This window comes from Engraulis encrasicolus, chromosome 14, assembly GCF_034702125.1.
Source record: "Engraulis encrasicolus isolate BLACKSEA-1 chromosome 14, IST_EnEncr_1.0, whole genome shotgun sequence".
Taxonomy (NCBI): domain Eukaryota; kingdom Metazoa; phylum Chordata; class Actinopteri; order Clupeiformes; family Engraulidae; genus Engraulis; species Engraulis encrasicolus.
The window spans coordinates 36,850,369-36,876,959 of NC_085870.1; the positions used below are offsets into that span (position 1 = coordinate 36,850,369).

A 26,591-nucleotide genomic window follows, 5' to 3' on the forward strand; every position below is an offset into this window, starting at 1 on the left:
GACTTACTGCAGTCTGAGTGTATGTAACAGCATTGTCTTCATGCTGTGTGAAGGGAGGGCCTCTCGGTTGAAGTCGTTTATCTCTTTTGGATGTGGCTTTTTGGGGACCGGGATGAGGCATAATGTGTTCAGAGTTGGTGCCTTACTAAGATGTACACTCGCGCTGAATAAATATTCCAGCAGCTCAGCCACTTCAGCACCACAGGTCTTTAGCAGTCTTGGTTATGTCCTATCCAGTTAATGGGCTTTAACCAGGTCTGCTGTGATTAGAGAGAGGAGGGAGGGGGAGGTGCTGGGTGGTGGTAGTGTGATAAATAAAGACTGCTCCTGGAAGGAGCAATGATTTATGTTTACATACAAATGGTATGTGTATTACCAAAGCCTGACAGCAGGAAGCAAAGGCCTTTTATTTCATGAGTCTACTGTAATAATCAGGGAGGGGAATAGCAAACATATTCAGTGAATTCAAAAGTTCATAGATCCACGCAAAACTTCTTCTTTAGGTTCACTCAGGCATTACCTGACATCACTCAGGTGTGGCTTAATACCATCATGTAGGAGCGGGAAAGGATCTGCACACTGCTTGCAAAAGACTTAATTAATTTGGAGCAACATTTCCATCATAGATCTAAAGAAGTTTTTTGATTTGGCACCTGCTGATGCTTTTCTGATGGATGTGCGCGCTTTCCACTACACTCTTAATACCATCATGTCACATGTTAGTGAATTGAATTCAGTGAATTATTTGTTTCATAGCTTTTATTTTAAGTTGATTAACCCACTTTCTGCCATTAAATGTTAGTGAAGTCATAAAGCACCATATCTGTAGCCTACTGGTGACATTTCACTTAACTTATCCATGTCATCTGATGACTATATGGCTGGATTGACCAAGTAAAGAACTATGCTGTCTCACACTTTTCTTCATCCGGTATCAGATCGTTTTATTTTTACAATATAATTTTGGCAAATCATTTTTGGCAAATAGGAGGAAAGGTAAGGCTAGGGTATGTTTGTTAAACTAAGGGAAATAACAGTGTGTCAAATACACTAGACTTCAATCCAGCAACCACATCATATTCTACAGCTAAGCAAATGGTTTGGCTGGACCTGGAAGAAAGGGCCAACCAAAGTGCAAGTCAGAAGAGTAATGACGTTATCCATCCTGGTCCATTTGCTAAATGTAGGCTTAATACAATTAATTGCGAACAAGGCATAGGAGGTAGACCACACTGGGCATTCCTTCAATGTGCCATGGTCAAGACCCCTCAACTCAAATCCTCTCAGGGGTACCAAAGTTCTGTGCTAGGCCCCCTGTCTTTGCCATCTTTATCTCATCTCACTGGGCAATGTTGTCCACTCACCCTGCTCCATGCTATGTTGATGATAAACACCTGTCTGTCGAGCGAGATAACTCCATAGTTTCTGCGTGTACACTACAAACGTTTCAGAACATCTCTTTCACCTCTAGATGTCTAATTACCTTTGTACCATTTCAAGCTATGCATTCAATGTCTACAACTTGAATTATAATAAATAGCTGGGAAAATTAGGGTGTTATAATGCTCTAATGCATTGTCTTGGTTCCGCCTTTTTGCAATGTCTATGTGTCTATCTGCCTGTCTCTCAGACCTGGCCACATGGATGAAGCAACACCACCATCATCTGCCATTATATCAAGCAAGACATGAGGTCAACCACTGTTACCCCAGAAAACGCTACATAAACCTGGGTGTTATTATTTATGACTGCCCATCTTTTCTGAAAACACCGCTTAAATTACTGATGCTCTTTTGCACTGTTCAATATACAGAAAATCAGACTGTACCTGACCCAATATGCCACTCAGGTTCTGTACCTTGAGTGCAATTCTCTCCTGGAAGGAACTGTTTCATTGTATCTGAGGCTGCACTAAAACGTAATGTTGCTTCGCAATACTGTAACACCAACAGACTGGCCTTGGCCTCTGACAAGGTAATCCCAATGGTCTGACAAGTTACCAGCTGATACAAGAGTTTGGTCATCCCCCTCAACTTTTAAGAGGCTGAAAACACACATATCACACATATCATACACATATCTTCTAGGAGTATGCTCAACTCTTATAACCCTATATACATTATAAGCCTGCACTCTGTATTTTCCACACACACTGAATGTAGCCATTGGATGAAAGAGTCAGGGAAATGTAATGAACTTAAATTCCCTATACTGGCCAGATCTAGACAGGGTGAGGTGGCATTTAGTCATTATGCGAAATGCTGGAACAAGCTTCCTGTCCAAATTAGAACTGCCCCAATAGTATCTTATTTTAAAAAGAAATGTGAAAAGGTTTATTCTCATCTGCCTTAAGTGATACAGTACAGTACACAATGCATTCTTTCTTCTTTGTTGTCTTTCTCTAATCGTTAGGACATTGAATGGCAATTTTGTATCATGATGTACTTTGATTGATTGATCGATTTAATTGACTTAGGTTTATCAATGAATTTACGATATCTGTATACATCAGTGGTATGTTGGTGCAGTGTATCTCTGGTACGCTATATTATTGTAAGGAAGTTTTAAGAACAAATATCCTTATACCATATAATTCCCTCACTGTGTTGTATTGGTTAATAATATTATACTTCAATATATACTAGGCTTCAGAGCACCACTACGGTTAATTAATGAACCAGCCTTTGAACTTTTGTATCTATGGAATGGACTGGTTCATTTTCTTTCTTTTTTGGACACATTATGTATTGAACGATGTACCATCAATGTTGAGAATATATATACATATTAGGTAATGTTAGATTTAGCACAATCTCATCTTTTCCAGCTTTACAATAGCCTACAGATGCAAGAAATATATATATATATACAGTAGCTGGCTCTTTCATGGGTGAAGAACTGAAGAGCTTCACTTCGTGGAAGATAAAAGATCTCTGAACAAATTGAATAACATCCACTCTATTTCCCCTTCCTCTATCATATCTACCTGAAAGGAGTGATGCAATATTCTGATGAGCTAGTTGCAAGGCATTGGAAGTAGGTGGAGTCACTGCATTTTCCATCTTAACAATACCTACAGATGTGCAAGATATGATATATATACTGTATACGTATATATATATACACTAGTGATAAATATATTTTCACCCTAATCTGATTCTTCATTCAAGCATAATCTATAGCACCACACACTAATAATAAGTTTATTTGAAGTAATATAGCCTACTGTAATACAATTGTGAGCATTCCTGTCACCACTTAAGTGCATTGAAATAGGTCCTGTAACTCCCTTTCGATTTTTTTCATTCTGGGCACCTCATACATTGAACGATATGCCATCTTTAATATTCAAAAAATATTTACATATGAGATATTGCTGGATTCAGAACAATCTCACCTTTCCATCAATATATCATATGTGTGCATATGACATTCCCTGACAAAGCAATTACAATGTAAATGATGACATTCTGTATAAATATCACTTTTTTTCATTTTCCGCCTATTTTAGGTGTGTGATTAAATGCTTATATCTCCTTCATACATCAGGATGGTCCAATACAACCACTTCTATCTGGTGCAGGTAGCCCCTGGGCACAAGCATACCAATTCTCAAAGCTCCCAGAGCTTCTGGTAATTTTCTGCATGTTTTTTTGTATATCTACTCCCATACGGAGAAGTCACATTTTGGGTGCTTTTTTTGTTTGGAGGTGCATATGGAAATGTGTAAAAATTTTAGGCTTAGCATTAAAATCACTTTGGCCAAGAATCATTTTCATGTATGGGACACCTTAGAGATGACGAAAAACATTATTGGGTTTTGTTCTACCTCCGGTTGGGGTGTCTCAAAATTTTGAGGCCATTGTCACTAGCCTACAAGGGAGGAGTGCGGCAGGACGGTACCATACTCTGGGTACCTCAGTCATGGGGGAGGATGGGGGAGAGCATAGTTAATTACTCCCCCCACCAACCTGGCGGGTCGGGGGTCGAACCGGCAACCTTTGGGCTACAAGTCTGACGTCCTAACTGCTTACCCCTGACTGCCCAGTTTACATTTTCTTGAAATGATCTGGCAGGGAATACAAATAATTTAAATAACCTGCTGATGAAATGTCTCTTGTTGAATTTGTTCGGTGCGCATAGGCCTAATTAGCATAAACTAATAAATTAAGTGGAATCAACGGATGTGACGTCAGTTTACATCATTGTACATCCGGAGTTTTCCTTGCAAGGTTTTGTACGCGAGTAGCTGCTAGCTAATGTGGAAAATCTGCACAAGCAAATGTGCTGATGTTTAGAAACGTAACAGCATATTTTTAACGGATTCTTATATTTGGATGTGAGAAAACGGGAGTCTTTTACCTACTTCTGGTAAGTGTCAGTCAAACTGTTTGCTCATTAACCCAAGAAAAAGACATTCTCGCCATCCTGAGACGAGTTGTTTGCTGGCTACCCTTTAGCTAAGTACAGCTAGCTTAACAACAAAATAACAGTTCTTGTGGGGTAGCTGTCTTGTCAGGATGATTGCTTTTACACCTATCCCGCATGGAGCGTTTCAAGTGACACGTACGGCAAACCTTAAATAAACCTAAAACTGCACACAGAGGCAGAGGGACATTATTATTGTTGTTCGAAATAGGGTGATTGTGTTACATTTTCGAACCCATGCACCCTTCTCCCAGCTTTGTCTCTCAGCTAAGTAGAGCTCTACATGCTAGCCTGTCACCATTAGCTGCCTGACTGAAAACCAAATGACTTGGTGTGTATTTTCATGAACGACGTTAAGCTCAATTGTCTGCTAAACCAACCGTGATGAAATATATGAATACGAAAGAGAAATGGTGTACTTCAAGTTGAACTAAAGCATAACAACTTGTATGGCCATTCTTGATAAAAAATACTAAATGTTGACTGTTGCCATAACATTGACCACTGGTACAAGCAACAGATCCACCATGGTTATATTTAGACGAATTGTCCATGTAAATCAATATCAAACCTGTACTACACACCAACGACGTGGACGTGATGAGGCAATAAAACTAGCTTGAGATATGTGTAGTGTGGTTGACGCAGCATGTAGGCCAAACGTTAGCATAAACACATTGCATAATGCTATTAACTGTTGGTCTTAATTGATTGAAGATTACCACGATACGAAGCGAATATAACATGCACTATATTGCCATTTGGGATTTATTTAGTTATATGGGCTAGCTTTCAATAGCATTTTGGTGTGACATGTGAGTGTTGCGTCTTTACAGATACGAAGTACTGAGAAGTGAGGATTTCAGCAGGTGTTTTGAATCACGTCAAGACTGAGTGTTTACTGGCCAGACAAATAATGTCCCGTGGCTGAAGATGGGAGGCAGCGGCTCCAAATCTAAAGGCTATTGGCCCTTCTCTGGTTCTGGCGGTGGTGATGAGCAGCAACCCAAGGAGGGGAATGAACAGCCCTTGGCACGTCTTCGAAGCTTCAGGAACGCGACTCCATTCGTGTTTACCAGACGAAGGTAAATATAGAACTAGCTACAGACCTGCTAGCAGCAACCCTACGTGTAAATAAAAACAAGACCGAGCTGGAGGTGTGTTGCATGATGTCACTTTGTTGATGTCACTTGACAACTGACTTTTGTAAATAAACAGGCCATACTATTACATTATTTTAATATAACGAATGAGTTACAGTTTGATTGACTAGTGCTTTGCTCTGTCTTAGCCCAGTCCTGTGTGTGTGTAATGCTTTAGTAATTAATGTTAGATTGATTGTGGTTTCCCAGCTCACTTTACTATGATGAAGACGGAGACTTGGCACACGAATTTTATGAGGAGACTGTGGTGACAAAAAATGGAAGGAAGAAGGCCAAGTTGAAGCGAATCCAGAAAAACCTCATACCTCAGGTTTGTGACCACTCTGAGATTTCCTAGGTTTTAAACTGTGACTCCAAATCCTTGAGTTACCTTATGGCTGGAAACGAAATAAAGATTCAACCAGTTCCTCTGAATGGTGTGTCATTTTCTCTTTGACAACAATTCTGATCTGATATCTGTTCTGTCTTTTCAACAGGGAATAATCAAGCTGGATCATCCCTCCATTCATGTAGATTTTCCGGTAGTCATCTGCGAGGGCTGACGACGGAGTACGAATATGCTACTGACCATGTAGATTTCTCCAATATCCCCTGCCCCTCCTTTTCCCGTTGATTCCCTGACCCCCACTCTGAGACACTGGCCAGTGGTCTTGCAGAGAAGAGGGGGGACTCTCTCTCCTACCTTAGACGTGGCTAGCTAATCTAAGCTGAGCTGAGGCATGTGGACTTGCCTGCATGTGGACTGTGATGTGGGAGAAGGCTGAAAGCTCTGGGTTTATTCTCTACGGAGACCGAGGATCTGTGAACACTGACGAAGACATGACTCCTCTCTCCCTGCCATATCTAGATTAGAGTGTGTGTGTGTGTGTGTGTGTGTGTGTGTGTGTGTGTGTGTGTGTGTGTGTGTGTGTGTGTGTGTGTGTGTGTGTGTGTGTGTGTGTGTGTGTGTGTGTGTGTGTGTGTTTGAGGTTGTGTCTGATCCTTAAGACTGAAGGGAAGAAATGATGTCATAGAGTTAGTGAAGGCAAACGCAGTGCTACACACACACACACACAGACACACAGACACACACACTCAACCATTTCAATCTATTGAATGTTTTTGCAACGCGGCATTGAAATGCTCAGAATGTACGGATGCTGTCCCCTCCCCATGTATGCCGTGTGTATGACTGGCCGTTTCCATAGTGAAGAGTTCCAAGCAAGGGAGTAGTTCCTGCCAAAAAATTCTGTTCAGCCTCTTGAACACAGAGGTTGCTTTAGTCAGGGCTAAATGTCTATGGTCAGAATGCCTAAACTCTTTGAGTATAAAATAATAATATCCTAGTTATACACTGTAGTTTTCGTTCAAATCAAGCATGTTTTCCGTCGTGAACTTGCATCGCCATTTTTTGAAGTTTTTCTGGCAAAATAGACAATCAGTCTCGGGTGATGCTGTACACCAGAAAGCTGGAGGTTTTGTCAGAAGTCATTTTTCGCTCTCATTCGAGCAGCCACACACATACATATACACACACACACACACACCTATACGAACGTGTGTTGAGGTCAGCAAAAATCACAAGCAACGTACCTGCTCTGTTAATGTATTTGTAATTTGGCAGCATTTGTTTTATTTATTGTACCAGTTTCATTTTGCATTGCATTGAATTTGTTAAACATTGCTGAAGACATGTATTAGTAAGTGTCCACATTTCTGCTAGGGGGAAGAAGTTGAGAAACGTATGATCTATATGTTATGTGTCACTTGAATACAGGGAGGCATTAAAATCTGCACAATCACTACGTCAGCATCTGTTGTGTCATGTTGCTTTCTAACTTCAAGTCAACTTGAGTGATTATCTTCCATTTCTCCATTACAATCTTCAGCAGACCGTAGTCCATTGGATGCAAACAGTAAGCAAGATCACACAGTGTGCTTGAAAGACTATTTGCTTTTAATATGTCATCCTGCTTGCTGCTAGGTCACTGAAAATGTTTTGCTGAAGATCTATGCATGGTACAGTGTTTCAGTGTAGGATTGCGTACAAATTGTAATAACTTTTTTGACCACCAGGTGTCCACAAACCTTTGAGGTGGTGAGTGGATGGCCCCAATCTCAAAGTGGACATGTTGGTGTTACTGTTAAACATGAATTTGTCTTTGCTTCCTTTGCATCTGGCTGTGTTTGATGCACAAATCAGCGCGTTTTAGTCCTTAAAAGCATTACAGCAGCAGCTAATTGATATTTAATCAACATTGCAATTTGGCCAAATGCAATTTGCTAATGGCATAGACGTTGCAGTTAATCGAGCCACTCATGACTATGCCAGAGTGTTAATCTTGTTGGATCAAATCTTAACATGTCATTCACTTTGTGGTGAAACCAGGGGCTGAAAGGCGTGTCACGCCTGGTGGCTTGAATCATACACAGTATGCTGTAGCTTACACACAAGACTATATACAAGAGGTCTAACTGAAATGAATAATCACAGGTATTGACTAATTTTGTGCTTTATGCTCTGAGCGACTAATATCAGAGATGTGTGCACTGTCATAAAATAGTCCTAGTTACAATCAAAGTGAAAAACAGAATTTCTGTTGTATGTCTACAATGAAGAAGAAGGCAGATCAATGTGTTGAGGCCTGCAGAGCTTGAACCGCAGATGCCACTTTTGTCACGTTCACAATATTGAGAAAGGTTGCAACAGAACAAAAAAAGTACAATACTGGTTGCTCGAGTGGTGGTCAGCACAGTATTTTACAACTGGTTGTTTGCAATCCAGAAACCTATGCTTCCTCTGCGTCTCTCATAAGCTGGGGAGTTGGTCTTTGGCAACCTATGCAAACAGCATTTTTTGATTTTTGGTGATGAAAATGGGAAATAAAAATACAGGCGAAAACGTAAACAAAAACATTAAGTGTTGTACTTGTGAACAATGTAGGAAAACCTATTTTTTAAATTAAACATTTGCACAAGTGTTTTCAAATAGCTGGTATTTAGTTTTTGCATGGTTAGTAGAGGGGTTGCTTATATTTATATCAGATCTAATTAATCTTTACACCTGCCATATGCACTGTGAGCTGACACACTGCAACTAGAGAGGACATTTCTGACATGCATTCTCTAAGGCTGACTAAACTGTGGTGGCTGATCAAGGAAAAATGTCAAGGGAGCACTGACCTTCACTACCATTTTAAGCTTTGGGGGGGAAAACAACTTTTAAGTCGAATTGACCTCCCCTATGAGGCTTAAACAAAACTATTGAGGGGCCTATGACCTGGGTATTATTTTTTAATGCATTAAAATCAAAGCGTTTCGGGGAGCACTGACCCTCACTACCAGTTTTGTAAGCGTGAGTTGCACTCCGTTGGCGATATCCTGATGGCACTATAGGTCTCCTTTCCTGTCCTGCACTCCCATACCATGTGCCTGTAAAGCCTACATAGGCTACATGGGAAGTGAAGTGAGTTGTTTACGGGACACTCTTCCTGGGCCCCTTATGCCCACTGGGGCTCCACGGGCTAATGGCCGACGTGAGAGGGGATACGAGCTCCCCTGGGGCCCTCCAGAAGACTGTTTCTAATTTGGTAATCTCAGCCAGATGGCCCCATGTCTGCTTGTTTGTGGGGAATGTTGTTTTGGCCTCTTGTGTGCTCTCTCGTTCATTCAGTTGTGTACTGTAGCCTCTCCCCTCCCACCTCACCAACCCAAAGCATACAGTAGATGCACAATTGAGATCAAGTTTTTAATTAAGCTTAGTTATTACATGATAGACTAGCTAGATTGTTACATAATGCAATTTTGCAAAGCTTATACTGTGATATAGGTATAGGTATAGGTCATCTGAATGGCAGGCTATTTTGTTTATGGTAATAGTGTATAAGGATCAAAGGTAGTGGTATTGTGGTACTGTATATAGGCTATGGCATACTGTGTATTCAATGCCTTCATGTGTTAGTGTATTGTAAATCATAAAAACAGTATCATTGCTTTCTTATGATGAATGTCTATGCCACTTGGCATAAATGGCGTGGCTATACTTCTCTCTGGGTCCACTTCTGATTTACTACTCATAACTGGCTGGTGACAGCTGTGACGTGCTTTCCCAAAGACCAGACCTCCCCAAGGAACACTGTGACAGAACAGCACTGCCTATGCCTTGAGAAATGGCAGCATGTTGAGAAATGGGTTCAATTTCGCATTTGATTCAGGCTTTCCAAAGAGGATCAGGAAATTCATGTAAACACAAGAAGCTATGTAATGCAATACAACATGAATACACCAAAATCTTGTCAGCCATTTCTAGCCTGAGTGAGTATTACCACCTTGTAAAGGCATTATGGTTGATCTTCTTGAGGAGTGTTGTGTCTGATGACTTGCAGATGGTGTGTATACGTAGTGTGGTACTCTAATGTCTTTCTAATGTCTTTCAGCCCCCATGCTGACTCCACATTTTATGTCACCCTTTGGAAACCTGCAGCATTACTATGCCATATACTTCTACGTCTGCATTAATGAAGTGGTCGTTTTATAACGAATTCTTTCCCCTTGCACTCCCCATACAAACACTCAAGTGCTTACGCTACACAAACTTGATGTTGATAAGGATCTGCAGGGGCGCCACTACAAATTGTGGGCCCCTGAAACAAAACAGTTGAGCCCTAAAGCCATATCATACTCCTCTTCAGGCCCCTGTAATGCATTGAACCCTGTGATCCAGACATACCCCTTAGCACAATACGCATGCCCATCTTTAGGTGGATAGTTGAGATACTTAATTGATTCCAAAGGAAATGAAGGAATAAAGGATATCTTCGAATCTACTATTTTATGTATAGAACTCAACAAAGGACATACATGTGTGAAATCAATGGCAGCTTTTCTGCAGCCTACCTTCACCTTGGTCATTTGAAATCTCCACATCTTTAAAGACTAGAACAGAATAGAGTGTACAAGAGCATGTTGTACACCACACATATGCCATGAAATAGAATGCATCTCATTCTTCAGCGTAAATGTTTGGGCCATTTACATCTGATATCAACTACTAATAAATGAAAATGTAATGAAAGTGGTATTGCACAACAGCCATACAGATTCCACCTGACTCATCATATAAAGGCACACACCACAAAAACATGTCCGCAGGATTCCACACAAGTGCTGATGGACATTTACATGCCGAGAATTTGACCTCGAAAAGTGCGCGTCATGTCCTTGAAAACAGGTAGCCTCTAAGCCGACGTTTGCTGTTGTGTGTCATTCACAGCCACAGTCCCTCAAATGTTCCTGTTCTTTGTAGAAAAGGCTTCCTGTTCCCTTTGCTGGTGTGACAGTGCGGATGTGCAGAGAGGGCATGAAGTGACCCCAGGAGAGCATATCACTGACGTGCAGGCCTGTTGCGGAAACCGGCCCTCTGTCCTCACCCGTCATGGAACTCAGTGCTGTCCTTCTGAAGAGCACTCTTAATCTTGTTGTTTTTCACTGCATGTTTTGTCCTTTGTGTGTGTGTGCGTGCGTGCATGAGAGACAGAGAGAGACTAATAAATTTAGGAATGTATAATTCATAATCCATGGGAGAGAGCCTGTTTTGGCTAAGTGTTTTATTGCCAGGCTCAATGGATTGAGGTATGGCGTATCATAGATTCATAAGCCTAGTATTTATTGCTTTGTCCCTGGGTTTTGTTCCTGAGGCTGTCTAAAGACAACATGACTCAAATCCACTCAGCTTTGTGTGCTTAGTCATGGAGCGAGGAGAGGTTCAAAGAGGTTCAGCCTCTGTGTGGTGTGGTGTGGACATTGCTCTTGCCAAAGGCATATGGATGCCACAACAATTTTCACAACCCTATAGTACTAATACAACAATAACAGCAGCAACTTCTACTTCTATACAGTAATATTTCGTTCAAAGTGCTTAAATTGTTTGCCAGGAAAATAAAAGAGCCCAAAGGAAGAATTATAAATACAATCCTTAGCCTATAAAATCATCCCAAGAGCCCCCATCCCCCTCACACGCACGCACGCACGCACGCACGCACGCACGCACACACACACACACACACACAAACACACCTCCAACCCATGGCCCTGGCAATTAACTATACTGAAGAGTCATTTTTATTGGGTTATGAAATCCTGATTTGATTTGGCACTCAATATGTACAGTATATAGGCACTATTCCACAGCTATTTTTCTTTATTGACTATTTTTAGACACCACTTGTTTCTTGCTAACATATCCTGTGGTTTCTCACTTTTGTGCACTTCTGTTAATACTACTGAACTTGGTGGCCAGAGACTGATTTACAGTTTTTAGTTACTTTAGAAACATAGACTAGTTGTAATAGAAATATACCAAGAGTGTCAGATGTGTGACAGTTTTCTACTAACAAATGAGTGAAAAGATATGTTTATTTACATTGATAACCGTTTTCCTGTGTTGGCCTTTGTCACTGCTGCTGTCACTGCTGTCACTTCACTTCCCCTGAGGGAACCCTGAAGGAATCAGTGACGTGCCATGCTATTCCCTATTGTACCAGAGCTATAGGTACTGGTGTGGCTTACACTTGCACTTACAGTACACAAGTCCTCATTCATCCATAATGAAGCCACGGAGTGGGAGATACCCATACCCAGCAGTTACCACTGGCCAGTAGCCATCAGATGAGACTGTATTCAATAGCTGTACAATAGGAGTCGGGAATCTGTGGGGGCTGTTCACAGACAAAAAACGCTGAGCTTTCGGTCCTCATCAACCTCTGCGCTCAATGCACACCCAGGCAAATGTAAAGAAAAGAACAAGTCTTTTTACTTGTGAGAAGTGACTACCCTGTGATTTTGACAGATTCCAGCCTTTCGAAAGACTTTTGTCACAGGCAACTTCTGTATAGTAGCGACAAATTACCCAGAAATACAAGCCATGTGTGGTTGACAGCTATGGACAGGAAGTTACTTAGGACTGCTGGGAGGTAACAGAGGTGTGGGCTGTCTGAGGCACCAATAAGAGCAAGACACTGGCTGGTACTGAACACAGTGGCAATAGGTGAGCCAGCTATGTGCGCAGAGCCACTTCAGAGAAATCACAACAACTACTGAAGACAAGACAAGAAATCACTGGATCTTCCTTTGGTGAGTGAGTATCATGCTCTTGTGTATAGTAGTAGAGTACAGTTGTGATACTTACTGAAATTAGGGTTCAGTAGGCCTATGTAGCGTGCATAAGCCAGCTCATTAAGAAATTCTTTTTAGCTGACGTTCTGAAGTTCATCCTTACATTGCCAATCTGAAAGTTGCTGTCAGAATCAATAGGCTACTAATCAATGCACCCCTCTGTTTGTTGTACATTTGTGTAAATTGAAATGGTTTACAATAAATATGTAAATGTAAATAAATGTTTCATAGATTTATTTTATGTGTACTGCAGAGAACATACAACATACTCATTCAAAGTAAAAGGTACCTGCAAAGTAGAGACCAGGCATGTCATAATTATTTGTTTAAGAAATTCCACAAATGTTCCTTGTCCAGCTGTTCTCACTTGTGAGTTTGCAGACACGGATAATTATTTATTTATTACACAGTTATGTTTCTGTGTTCTTTAAAAATCAATACTTGAAGTACTGTGAAGCTTAGCTTAAAAAAAACTTATCACATACACCATTCAGTCCTATATATTGTTTGAAATGAGAAACAGGTTGCCTGCCAGTCTGGTTTTCACAAAGACTTCAAAGTCATGTGTCCTGTGCTGTGCTGTGGGGGTTGAGGGAGGTGTGGTGGGTTAGCTGCCCTTGCTTACAGCCTTCTCTGCTGGCCATAAAGCCAATGGCAGTCACAGCAGTGATTGTCATCCGGAGACCAAACCTACTAGATCACACATTAATGTTTAAAAAAATGTCCATTAATCTGATGAAATTGTGAGCGCAGTGTATGGCACAACCATAATATCATTGGCAAATACTAATTCTGGCCATGTGGCTATTCTTTGTTAGAATTCCTTTATCCAAGAGAACCATATCACATTGAGAATAGCCAGGAAGAAGAAGAAGAAGAAGAAGAAGAAGAAGAAGAAGAAGAAGGGAGATGTGTTTTAAATGTGTGATCATTGTTCACTGCGTTAAAAAAAAACCTGTATTCTCGTAGGAAGAAGCTGACTCCTTATTTGCTGACTAAATCACCAGGTGCAGTAGGGCCCAATTGGTCAACAGACCAATAGAGATGAGAGTACATGGTACATTGGTGACATAACAAACATGACTCAACTGACTCAACTGTTTGCATTGCAAAATTACTTCCGTCCTGTAGGCCTATGACCGCACCAAATGTCAGTGATGAAAGATGTAGGCCTAACTTTTAGTCACAGCAAAAAAAAAAAGAGTGGTTACTGCATTGACATCTCATACAGGCATTTGTCCTTTTTGTTTAAGGCGCCCGCTTGCCCCAGTCAACGACTTATGGCCAGACATACCTATGTCAAACATGTTAAAGTGTTACATTGTCTTTTCCATAAATTAAATACGACCTAGTCATGAAGTGGAGCGCAAGGTCCACTCCATATGGTCCACTCCACTGCCAACGTCTCTCTCCTCCCCAAGAATGAACCCAGGGCAAGACACAACTCTGTGGGAAAATGGGGGAGATGGCCATTACGATGCAGAATAGAATCGATCATCTCCGTTACGCAGGACTTAAGATGGTGGTAAGGTTATTCCCATACAGCGCAATCAAATAAATAGATAAGAATAAGTATCTGAACATCACAGATGGTTGTTTCGTTTAAAAAAGAGACAAAGACAACGCTCCCCCCATCTGCAATGGATTGCGCCGAGGCAAAGGTTCCTCACACATTGAAGCAGTCAAGGAAGGTTCCCTCGGTGCCTTTAGTAGTTAGCGATTCCGTTCACACTGGATACGAAGGAGTACGTACGTGGAACTGGCCGTGAAGTTTTGGGACTGAGGATGTGGATCCAAGTTCAAGATGATTCGCCAGTTCAGGAGGACATATTTTTTGATGAATGGAACCGGGGAGTTATTTTGTGATCGATGTGGAGCCACGGTGAAAGCCGACCGGTGTCCGGTGTTGAACGATTTCTCAGGTTTGCTTTGTGTTAAAGAAGCGAATTGTATAACATATCTTGTCTTCCTGTGTTGAACTCAAAGTGTCCACGTTGAGGTGGCGAAGTCGCTACAATGTAACGGTGCACTGAATTCCTTGAAAAGTTGTTGGCGTGGTTTGCGCCCATGCTGTCTGTCTGTTGCTCTCACTACAGCTAGCACACAGTGTTTACCTAGGTGTGCACGGCGCGGTAGAAAACGCACTGAAACGCTGGCTTTGTTGAAGATGTAGACACCAAGTTGTGACTGTAGTACTCGACTTTTAATGAAGATCTGACTTTGGGCCAGAGTCAATACAGCAGGGGTACTCAATTAAAAGTCCCCGAGGGCCAGTTTTTCAAAATTCCTCCCAATAAAGGGCCGGGCCGGGCTGACACGACACGACCCCCAACGAAAAAAAATATTTTTAAAAAAAATAAAAAAATGATAAGGCCTTTGTAATCACAAAACACACGCACTCACACCCACAGCAGATATTTAGTTTCCAGTGACAGGATGGGAGAACATTTCTCTCATAAAGGGCCTGCATTTTTCTGGAGCACTGTGGGGTGAGGTGCCTGCCTTGCTGTCATTGCCACCCACCCTTCAGTATTTTTTTTTAAATGACATAAGATTATCTTTTTTAAATGACATAAGATTAGCCTATATTTGCAGACTACATTCATAAACATTTATTTCTTAGTGAGAAAACCAATAAGCCTGAAGATAACACTTTTCAAACAAATGTTGCTTATTATGACTTTGTTTATGCAGCTCTCACATGCATAATGAGAATCAGATGCAATAATGGACCCAACAAAGAGGACACATAGATAGGAGGACACCAGGTTTTGCCATCAAGAAAATGGCACATTGATGCAATGTTGATTAAATGCAACAGCCAATAATAAATCATCAAGTTGCTCATAACTTTGTTTGAAATCTTATGAGGGGCTTAGCTTTCCAAACGAACTATTTGGGGACTGTTTAAAAGTGTGAAAAGTTTATCAAGCAATTCGTTTTTAAGTAGGCTACCCCTAGTTAGCTGCCAGCAGAGCTCAAACACAATTTGCCTTCATTTGTGTTAGCAACTAGCTACAGCTAGTGCTAAACCAATTCGAAGTCCTAACACACTGTATGCAATGAAATGTGGACCATTACTTTCAAAAACGAGGCAAAGAGAACTTTGTAAATAATTTATTTACAAGTTCTACCGTACTTCCCTTCAGTAGTCTACCTCACAACAGCCTCTGCCACCCTCATAGTCACTTCTGTTTAGAGCCTGCAGGGAGAAACTGATTGAGGGGGCGGAGATACGGCACGCATCTTCCTGGCGTCTGTGGCGCGATTTCAAAATAAGAGCCGGCAGCGCGATCGGACCAAAAAAAAAAAAAAAAATTTTTTTATTTTTTTTTTAAATTTTTCAAAATTATTCGAGGGCCACAAATAGATGCCCCGCGGGCCACAAGTGGCCCGCGGGCCGCTATTTGAGTATGGGGGCAATAGAGGATTCCAGCTGTAAACGTTTCAGTGAGTTTTACTTTTCAACGCTGACCATGAGATTCCATGCTCTTGAGGTGTTAAATGAAGCTTGTGATTACTACAACTTCTACTTATGTAATATACTACCTACATAAGACTCAAATTAGACCTTAACCCCCCTGAACTGATTGAAACATATACTGTTCCTGTGCTTTAAGAGTCATAACAAGCCATGTAATGCAACCTTTACTTTAAATACAATCAGCATACTACTTAATCCAAGCAACTTTAGTTAGAGTATTGGTTACAGTGCCTGGAACAATGTGGGCACTTCAACCTTCTTACTATTGCTCAGGTTGACATTCAATCGTACAACTCTCTGTTTCAAAGCCCATCTCCCAAACCATTAAGCCATAGCTGCCACCTAACAATCAGTTCTTCCTCCTATCCCTTTTCCCTTCTCCACAGGGCATAGATAGAGACAGGCTATCAGTGGAGGCCTGGTGTCATGCCTCACATACTCCGCCTGCAGTCGGGCCAGGAGCTGGGGCTGCGGCTTCTGCTGCTCATCTCTCTGTGGGACTTCCTGACTTCAGAGGAGCTGAAGACAACAAGATGGCCCCTCTACTCCCAGAAGCCTTTGATCCTCGCCTGGAACGCTCCCACCGAGGACTGCACCCCTCGGCACGGCGTGCGCTTCCAGTTGGACCAGTTTGACATCGTGGCGTCCCCCAATGAGGCCTTCGTCCGACAGAACCTCACCATCTTCTACAAGGACAGGCTAGGGCTTTACCCGTACTACAGCGTGCGCGACCGCATACCCGTCAACGGCGGCATCCCGCAGAGCGCCAGCCTCCTGCAGCACCTGGACAAAATGCCCGAGGACGTGGGCTACTACATCCGGGACCCCACGGCCAGGGGCCTCGCCGTCATCGACTGGGAGGAGTGGCGCCCCCTGTGGATCCGTAACTGGGAGCACAAGGACGTGTACCGGGACCAGTCGCGGCGCCTGGTGGCCAAGAAGAACCCCAGCTGGCCGGCCGAGCAGGTGGCCAAGGTGGCCCAGCAGGAGTTTGAGCTGTCGGCCCGCAAGTTCATGCTGGACACCCTGCGCATGGCCAAGAGCCTGCGTCCGGGCCAGCTGTGGGGCTTCTACCTCTTCCCCGACTGCTACAACCACGACTACTACCGCAGCGGGCTGGAGAACTACACAGGCCAGTGCCCCGACGTGGAGCTGAGGCGCAACGAGCAACTCAAGTGGTTGTGGACCGAGAGCACGGCGCTCTTCCCCTCCATCTACATGCCCACCGCCCTGCGCTCCACGCCTGCCGGCCGCCAGTTTGTCCGCAACCGGGTCAACGAGGGCATACGGCTGGCGCTGACGGGCAACGGAACGGCACGGCCGGTGTTTGTGTACACACGGCCAACCTACGCCAACGAGCTTGAGCTGCTGACGGAGGTGAGCTAAGATGCGATGGGACCAGTGATTGGGCAACCTGCATTCACATTCAGATCCAGAAGCTACAATCCAGTGCCACATTTTCCAAACAACCTGCCCAATTAAGGCATTTACTCTACTCAATTAAGGTATCTTCACAGGTTATACCAGGTTTGTTTGGAATATGTGGCACTGTGACTGGATTGTCACTTCTGACTCCAGGTTGCCCATCACTGAATGGGAAGAAGTCCATTGTGAAGTCAAAAAGGGTTGTTGTGGAATTGTTTGGGCCTTTTAAAGGGGATGCTAATCTTTGGAGATAATGTCTAATTAGGAGTAAATAAGTTCAGCAATTAACTTTTGTTTTACTCTGATTAAGGCACACTGCGACTGAACGTTAGTCATGCCTGCACCAAAATGAATAACAGCAAAACATATTCTGTGTGCTCCAATCATCCATGGCCCAGTCTCCTTTGAAGTGGACCAGCTTGTTTTTCACTTAAACCAAGCTTTACTTCCCCAGACTTGTCTATTTAATTGCAGGCAATCTTTGGGATGTGTGAAGATTTCAAGCTGGAGGTGATCATCAGCATTTTACAATCTAATGGAAAACCCATTTGAGTGCAGTATTCACATACAAGCCTAGTTCTATTATCTGTGTTTTTTATACAATAAGTGTGTCAGTGGCTATCTGAAATGTGCTGTGCTGAAGTATGCAGCAAGGATTTGAGTTTAGTATGTGCAGCTTTCTGTCCAGCTGGTTTGCCTTCCTCCAGGCTGATTCATGTGGCTGGTATGGCAGAGGATGGCCTGAGTTAGTCCATGGAGCCTCTGGTAGTCATTGTGGCCACTTCACTTCGTTCGCGTGGCATACTAGTTTAACTTGCTGCTGCTGTGGCTGCATAACTTTATTGAGAAGTAAATGTACATTGTCTAGGCAGAAGCTGTCACTGTCTTCTCTCCTATGCTCACTGAGAGCAGGCCATCCCTCCTCCCCCTCCCCCTCCTCCACCTCCACCTCATCCTCTAGTAGTCGGAAAAAGTTCCTGAGGTAATTCGGGACTCATGTGACTGAGATTTGTGGTCAGTGAGGAGAAGAGAAGACGACCCCGAGTGGGTTAACTAACCTCTCTTAGGAGATCATTCTGGAAATATGCATGTTTCCAAGCAAGTGAGTGACCCTCCTCACTCAGCTGTGTGAATCTGTGAGGGGCGAAATGCTGACGTTCCTGCATAATTCATATCTCAGAAGCTGGGTGTTGTGGCATGATATTTTTCCTGGCAGGCGCACGAGTGAAAGTTCCCGATGGAACACCAGGAGCAAACAGCCATGGGTACGGCACTGACATGTCGAGGGTTAAATTTAGAACACAGACATGCTTGGCGTGTTGGCAGTTAACAAAGAGACTTGTGTGTTTTCACAGTTTAAATCAGGAGGCTCTGGTTTCGAGTATACATATCATATCCCTTGATGACTTCCTGTTATATATACCGGTATGTGCTCTTTCCTGCTAAAACCATTTTATGGGAGACTTATGAAGTGAAAGCGGAAAAAACCCAAACAGTTGCTCATTTTAAAACATAGTGAAACAGAAACCTGAGTAGGTGTAATAGGGTCGGTGTGTGTGTCGTGTGTCTGTCTCTGTCTATACTGTATGTCTGTGTAGGGGGGTTGAAAGTCTGTTATGCAGTCATTTCTGTGGGTGGGAGTGAAGACTCCCTGCTGAGAACAATGAATAGCTGAGCGGCTGGCTGTGTTGGTAGGAGTGTGGAGTGCAGCGAGGCAGTCTACCCCCCCCCACCCAGTTGCTTAATTGCCCACACAGCTGGACCTCCATGGGTTTGGCACGAGTCTCCAGGGTGTGTGCGTGTGTGCGTGTGTGTGCGTGTGTGCGTGTGTGTGCGTGCGTGCGTGTGTGTGTGTGTGTGTGTGTGTGTGTGTGTGTTAAGAAGAACAGTGAAATGAGGTGAAGTGAGCCTGTACATGTTCCTGTGGGGAAGGAAGGAGATGGTGACTCGACATTTTCAGTGGTGAAACACTGATGCTATTTTGGAGAACTGGGGGTACAGTAACCCACGCTTATTATTTTCTTATATGATCTATTTTCAAACTTGATGACTGTGTGAGGAACTAAGGCATAAGATGTTGTAATATTGGAGAGTGGAGTTGCGTGAGGTGTAGTTAAGGGTTGTTGAAACTAGCCATTGGTGATTTAAGCTCATTAAGACATTCAGGAAGAATCCTGGCCCAATGTAATGCTAAATGTATGACATTATTCGGTATGCTAACTAACTAACTAATTTTTTTGGCTTTTTCTGAATATGATTGAAAATCTTTGTAGAGTAAACAGTGACGGTTGATATAACTTGGCAGTGGTTCTTGGAGTTTGTCACAATTTGAAACTAAGCTGGTGAAATAGATATAAGCAGTGTGGAGGACAACAAAGACGCCAATTGAGAGAGGCCAAGAGGTTTCTGTAGAGCACATCCGTCTGTCAAACAGTGAAGATGAATTAATGACATAAAGGCTTCATGTACAGCCCAGCCCAAGTCCCAAATCACAGAGGTAGATCATGTCTTTCCAATTGAGCTACAACCTTTGCTATTAGTTCTGTCAGTTGCTAACTCGGCCAGTTGTGTATCCTTGCGAAGGTTTACTAATGTCCTACCTTAAGCTACAATAGCTGGCGTCTGTCAAACTAAAGACCTTTGGAATGCCCCTGCTCAATTTCTCTGGAATGCCAGTATGACATGGTCCAGTTTTGTTTCACATGCTTCACATATTGGTCACTCACTGGGGTGAAAACGTTTCCATGAGTGTACAATTATAAAGAGTAGGTCAGTGATCAATACTTACAGTATGACTGTGCAATAGATGACTAATCTGTTGTCTGGTAACTTCAAATGTTCGATTCAAGAGGGTGGTGATCCCATGACCAGTGCACTTGACTTCATGCATTTTTTCCATTAAAAGATGAGGTGGGGCCCACTCAACAGTTTCAGAATTACTGGGGGCGTGAATAAGAATGTTGATGCTTTTCCTGGGTGGGTCCGGATTCTTAATGGATCTGGATTCACTCAGTGTGTGTCTGTGTCTGTGTCTGTGTCTGTGTCTGTCTGTGTCTGTGTCTGTCTGTGTCTGTGTCTGTGTCTGACACTGTTTCTCAAAGTGCAAGTATTTGGATGGATTAGATTGGCTGGACTGGATATTTTGTAATGGCAAGGATGCAGCAAGTGCAACCTTGAACATTCTACGAATCCAGGGTGTTTTGAAGCAAACTTTAAAGGATAACTTCTGCCAATTTCGACATGCAGGTGTAATGCTCACACTACCCTGGACTTGTCAGTACCAGAGGTTTTTTTTTCCTTCAGCCTTTTCCGAGATCCTGGTCATTGGGGCAGAGTATGTTTACATTTCAAAAAACATCTTGATATATTCCCAATGACATCCAAAAGGTTCTTATGCAACATCAGCAGACAACCAGCAAACAGCAATACCTTTTGGCATAATATTTGGAGTAGGCCTATGTTAAGAAGGTTTTTAATGTAAACAAAGTCTGCCCCCATTACAATAGCTCAAATCTCGGAAAGGGCTGAACCGAAAAATGCAGCATCGCGGCAGGTACTGACAAGTCAATTGTAGCGTGAGCAATACGACAGCATATTGAAATTGGCAGAAGTTCTCCTTTAACTTTGGAGCAGTACTTAGTGAGTCGCGATGATGTGTAGTCCTGAAAAACTGGGCGTTACTCATACTAGCAAGGAGCAGCATTTGATCAACGGCCTGAATTTCTGTTTCAGGATGACCTTGTCTCCACCATCGGGGAGAGTGTGGCTTTGGGGGCGGCTGGAGTGATCCTGTGGGGCGACGCGAACTACGCCAGCAGTAACGTAAGACTCTCCTCTATCACTCTCCTCCATCACTGTCGTCCATGTGCCTCCTCCATGTCTCTCCTCTATCAGTGCTCCATCCCTCTCCTCCATCTCTCTCCTCCATGGCTGCAAAGGTTCTCATTCACCCACGTTATCTTAGTTAGAGGGCTTAAGTTCCAATCAACTGGACAACTGTTTTTCTGCTTGAAAGATGTTTATATCCGTTGAAGAGATAAAACGTCTTTCACGCTCCAAAAAGAAGTCCAGCTGCTAATAGCTGAACTCATGTGACCCACACATCATTAGCTGTCATCATGTACTACAGTTGCCAATGCCATGTCTTCCGCCATACAGCCCTCACTCCACAACTGCTTGTGGTTAAGGGGCGTATACAGATCTCATAGCTGTAAGCTTGAGTAATGGGCGCGTCATGCCGGGGGCATTTTAGTGCACATTCATCTTAGCACATATTCCCTGGCTTAAATATGACAGGCTTCGGGGCTAGTGTTTATAATATATTGCCAAATAAATTGTTGTAAATAAATTTTGGATTTTGTCACATTAATGTGGTTGGAAAGAGCACCCAAGCCTTTTGAGCAAATCTCTCACTCTCTTCCTCTCCCATCCTTCTCTCCCTCCTCTCTCCTCTGCTCCTCCATCTCTTCGCTGCATATTTTGATTAAATCTTCCACTCTCTCCCCGTCTCCTCCCCCTCCTCGTCTCTCCTCCACTCCCCCATCCCTCCATCCCTCCATCCTGTCCTCCCTCTTTTCTGCGTGCAGGCCAGCTGTTCCAGGTTGAACGCGTACCTGCGTGGGCAGCTGGGTCGTTACCTGCTCAATGTCTCCACGGCAGCGGAGCAGTGCAGCAGCTCCCTGTGCGGCTGGCGAGGACGCTGCCTCCGCCGGGATGCCAAGACCAACACCTACCTGCACCTCAACCCCCAGACCCACAGCATCCAGGAGCAGGGGGGCAGGATGCGGGTGCGGGGGCAGCTGGGGGCACAGGACCTCCAGAGGCTGAGGCAGGACTTCAGGTGCCAGTGTTACACCGGGCACAGAGGAGAGTCATGTGGGCAGAAGGAGCCAGGGCACAACAGGGCCTCCTCAGTGTGGCACGCCTGGTTTCCCACCTTCCTCCTGCCACTCCTGTTAGTTTTACTGCTGCACTAAAGGGCCTTGGACAGACAAGAGTTCAGGTCAGGAGTGGGATGAATGGAAAACCTGTAGGTTTTAAGGGGATACCTCACCAAGGGGATGCCTCACTAAGTTTGCCAACTGCCTTGGTGTTAAACAGTAGAGTTAAGCTGAGCATCGATTCAACTCTTGCCTTATAGTACTACAAGTCATTGGTTCGGATTAGAAAGCAGCAGAACGGTATGACTAAACTGTTTAACTCAGAGGATGAAAGTTGGGCCTATTTCTCAAAAGTGAGGTGTTCCTTCAAGTTGTGGGGGATCACAGACCTTTGAACTTGTAAAAGAAGAGGATTCTGTTGGCTCAAGCCTGGACAAGTGAACGAGCCACATGGAGCATGGGCATGGACACACCTGAGCACATGTTGTCGAGGAGGCTGGCTTTCAAACAAATCCAGAGTCTATTTAATCACCCAAAGGATGGAAAGCACCATTTGAACATTCTCACCTACTCAATGAGTGTATGTGGAAAAGTGAAAAACATTATCACGGTCAAGTCTAACTAGACCAAGTACAAGTAGTCACTATGTTAGTATGCGTGTGCGCTGTCTTGCTTCTGTCTGTGTGTGCGCGCGCGTGTGTCTTTCAGAATGGTTTTCCGTAACAAAATAATCCTCCTTTGGGGAAGTCAATGTGTTCTCTCACACTTTCCAATGAGTATCAAAGTCTCTGAATCAAGCCGCACACTGTACTCACAAATAACCCTTACACATGCAACTAAGGGCAGCTATGTGCACCGGAGCCAACGCTTTCTCACCATGTAACCATAGGAGACAGCACCAGGGGAGAGAGAAGGCTGCTCTCCTGCAGTGGCATAGTTCAGAGCTCTGCCTTCTGTTCACTGACTAAAATGTAAAGAATCCGACAGTGTAAATCTGTGCAGTGCACGGGCGTCTGTCGAGGGAACTATATAGATATTTGTTTTCTACTTAATAAGGTTCTGAGCTTTTAAGATATTTCTGAGCAGACCTCTTTGTGCATCTTTGCATTCCAAACCTGAAAGATGGACACTGATGTGATGAGTGCAGGGAGAAAATCGGTTTCAGTAATGTATGATCCTCAAAATCACATACAACCTAATCAAGTGCAGTGTATATGTAAATTAACAGGGCATATTTACTTAATGTTTAATTCCCATATATTTCCTAGTAGTCAGTTAGGGTTTGGCTGCTAGTTCATTGTTTGGACTATGTTCCATCAAATTGTCTTGTACTCATGACCAAGGGCATATGACATTAAACAATAGGGCTATGGGTTGATGCACACAGGACCCCTTGTTTAACATGCCTTCATTCCACTTTTGTTGTGGCATCTTGTTTATTTTTTCTTCGTAAAGCAACATGTGCCTTGCATAATGCATATGGACAACTGTAACATGTTTTTTTTCAACCCTGAGACACAGTGCAACTGACCTGCATTTTTGTGCAGAGTTACTAAAAAATCCAGCACAATTTAAATGGCCGACCAAACGTTCATCTCAGTGTATTGTATTACAGAAGTGGTACATAACCAAGTGAATATGATCCAAACTGCACTATGCATACCTCTGAACACAATAACATTTCTACTCAAAATCCACTGTAAACACTACATGTACATGTGCAATCACAACTTATGGTCAGATACAAGGTTATTATAAGTCATTACCTCTGTTTCACCCTCTCAGTCGAGTGTTCTAACACAGAATTATCTTTTTTGTGTTCTTAATTATTATAGAAACTTGAAATGAAAAAGGGTTTGGCACACATTTACTGCTTTGGTAATTTTGTTGAGATCATGCTGTTGGGTTTGTTATTCCCTTCCAATGGAAGACTTATTTTTTTGTTGTAAACATGATTTTGTAGATTTTGATCAGAAACTATTGTGTTGATGTCTTAGCACCTCCTGTGCTTTTTGCCGTGCCATTGCCAAGCAGCAAAATTAACTCTGTCTTCACCTTGGAGCCTTCTTTTCACGTGATTGAGTGGAACAAAAAATAAATGTTTATCTCCACGGAATGTGTTGCACAGTTTATTTTCCATTGTTGGTGGATAAGTGGAAAATATATGGAATTTTAAGTGGTTTAACTTTAGTGACTTACAAGAATTTCCTTTTAAAATACAGCACAATGTTTATTAACCTGGTTTGACCTTAGCTGAATTAGTTTCATGCCAACCTACAAAAGATGCCTAGTAACCCACCCCCCTTGCGTAAGGGAGTAGAGAGAATGTCTGAATCTAATGCAACTGTTCTGCGCAACTGAATAAAACCTTTGTCAGTTGACAACATGAAATGGTATGCAGAACACAGTGTTATTTCTGAATGCCAGTGGCTCTGTTCCCTTGTTATTGCACAGAAACTCGAGCTATGTGCATGCTGCCTGTCTGTGTCAGAGGGTCATCTGAAATATGTGGAGAGGTAACACTGACTCGCACAATTGTAAATATCTTTTCGGTTTTAAAATTCAGGTTTTTTCTCTTTGGCTTTTGGGGTGTGTGTGTGTGTGTTGGGGGGGGGGGTGCAATAACGGTGTGCCAAAAGCAATATTATTGGGCTTTAAGTACAGAGAAAGCCTTGTTTCATAACTCAAACCAGACTCGCAGTCTCTCTCAGATTCTTGGATCTCCTCAGCTCACCCCCCTCTGACAGAGAACCCCTAGTGGTGGACCACAGTTTCCCTACTGACAGCAACTGGTAGCCTACACACACACACACACACACACACACACACACACACACACACACACACACACACACACACACACACACACACACACACACACACACACACACACACACACACACACACACACGTAGGCCTATGTGTTATTTACTTTATGAATGATTATGACATTTTCTTTAGGTGTTCATTTCACTGGAGGTCTCTTTAGTGTGTTGTTGCTGGTAAACATTAACTTAAGTTCAGTGCCTGTTTAATTAGGCCTATGTCAACACTTTTTAAAAACCATTTGGCCAAATGCTTGCTGTTGCTACCTCTTTTCTGAGGCACACATAATGAGATGATTAATATTCTTGTGAATGCAAATCAAGCAATTATATAATATATACAAAATAAAGTTTGTGTATTTGGAATTTGCAATGCTTCAATAGCTGAGAAAATCGTGTAGCTGCTGAACACCATGGCTGAATCTCAAATGGTGCACTTGTGCACTTTAGTGTTCATGTTTCAGTGTGCATGCCGTATTAGTTACGCACTGAAACATAGTGCCCGAAGTGCACAAGTGCACCATTTGAGATTCAGCCCATAAGGCATATGGCAGGGGTCAGGAACCTTTTTGATGAAGAGAGCCATAAAAGCCAAATTTTCAAAACCAAATCTTCGTGAGAGCCATACCATTTTAAAAACACTGAGTACAATTAAAAGCATGTAGCCTACAGTATTTCAATTAAGCCCAACAATTTTAAGTGTACTGTCAAATTATGTCTTTTATTGATAATGGGGTTGCCAACTGTGAACTTCATTATGGTGGGGGGCCTGGGTGTCCTCCCCCTGAATTTTTTTTATTTCTTAGATGTAATTTCCTGCATTTTAACACATTTTAATTCCCAAAAGAGCCACATATGAGTTTCCTGACCCCTGGCATATGGGATACAGTCGCAGATTCACCCCCGGAACCATTGAGATTACAACATTTTCCGCACGACGCCTTTATGGTGTAGGAAAATATTAGCCTTGGAATGTTTTGGTGCTTACTTAGCAACATAGGCGTAATTTCCACGGGGGTTACGGGGGTTTTGACCCCCCCAGACTTCAAACCCTGACAATATAACCCCCCTTATATAATTGTACAACCCCCCCCTATATAATTACAGTACTTGTCTTGCATGAACAACTTTACCCATTTTATGTAAAATAGTGAAAAATAGTTTCGTTCAGTTATGTTTAATCATGTTGTAATGTAACCCCCCCCCTGCCCCCCTTGGTATTCCCCAAATCTGC

General features: G+C 42.9%; 2 protein-coding genes across 2 annotated transcripts; both read left to right on the plus strand.

The window, feature by feature from the left end:
• Positions 1–4,213: 4,213 nt before the first annotated feature.
• On the plus strand, positions 4,214–7,375 carry tusc2b (tumor suppressor 2, mitochondrial calcium regulator b). The gene is made up of 4 exons (XM_063215627.1): positions 4,214–4,371; positions 5,265–5,513; positions 5,781–5,901; positions 6,068–7,375. The coding sequence occupies exons 2-4, from the start codon at positions 5,362–5,364 to the stop codon at positions 6,131–6,133; spliced, it is 339 nt and encodes a 112-aa protein (XP_063071697.1). The 5' UTR covers positions 4,214–4,371; positions 5,265–5,361; the 3' UTR covers positions 6,134–7,375.
• Positions 7,376–12,551: 5,176 nt separating this feature from the next.
• LOC134462543 (hyaluronidase-2-like) lies at positions 12,552–24,648 on the plus strand. Its single transcript, XM_063215628.1, has 4 exons — positions 12,552–12,701; positions 16,614–17,604; positions 21,385–21,474; positions 22,239–24,648. The coding sequence occupies exons 2-4, from the start codon at positions 16,654–16,656 to the stop codon at positions 22,626–22,628; spliced, it is 1,431 nt and encodes a 476-aa protein (XP_063071698.1). The 5' UTR covers positions 12,552–12,701; positions 16,614–16,653; the 3' UTR covers positions 22,629–24,648.
• The last annotated feature ends 1,943 nt before the right edge of the window (positions 24,649–26,591 follow it).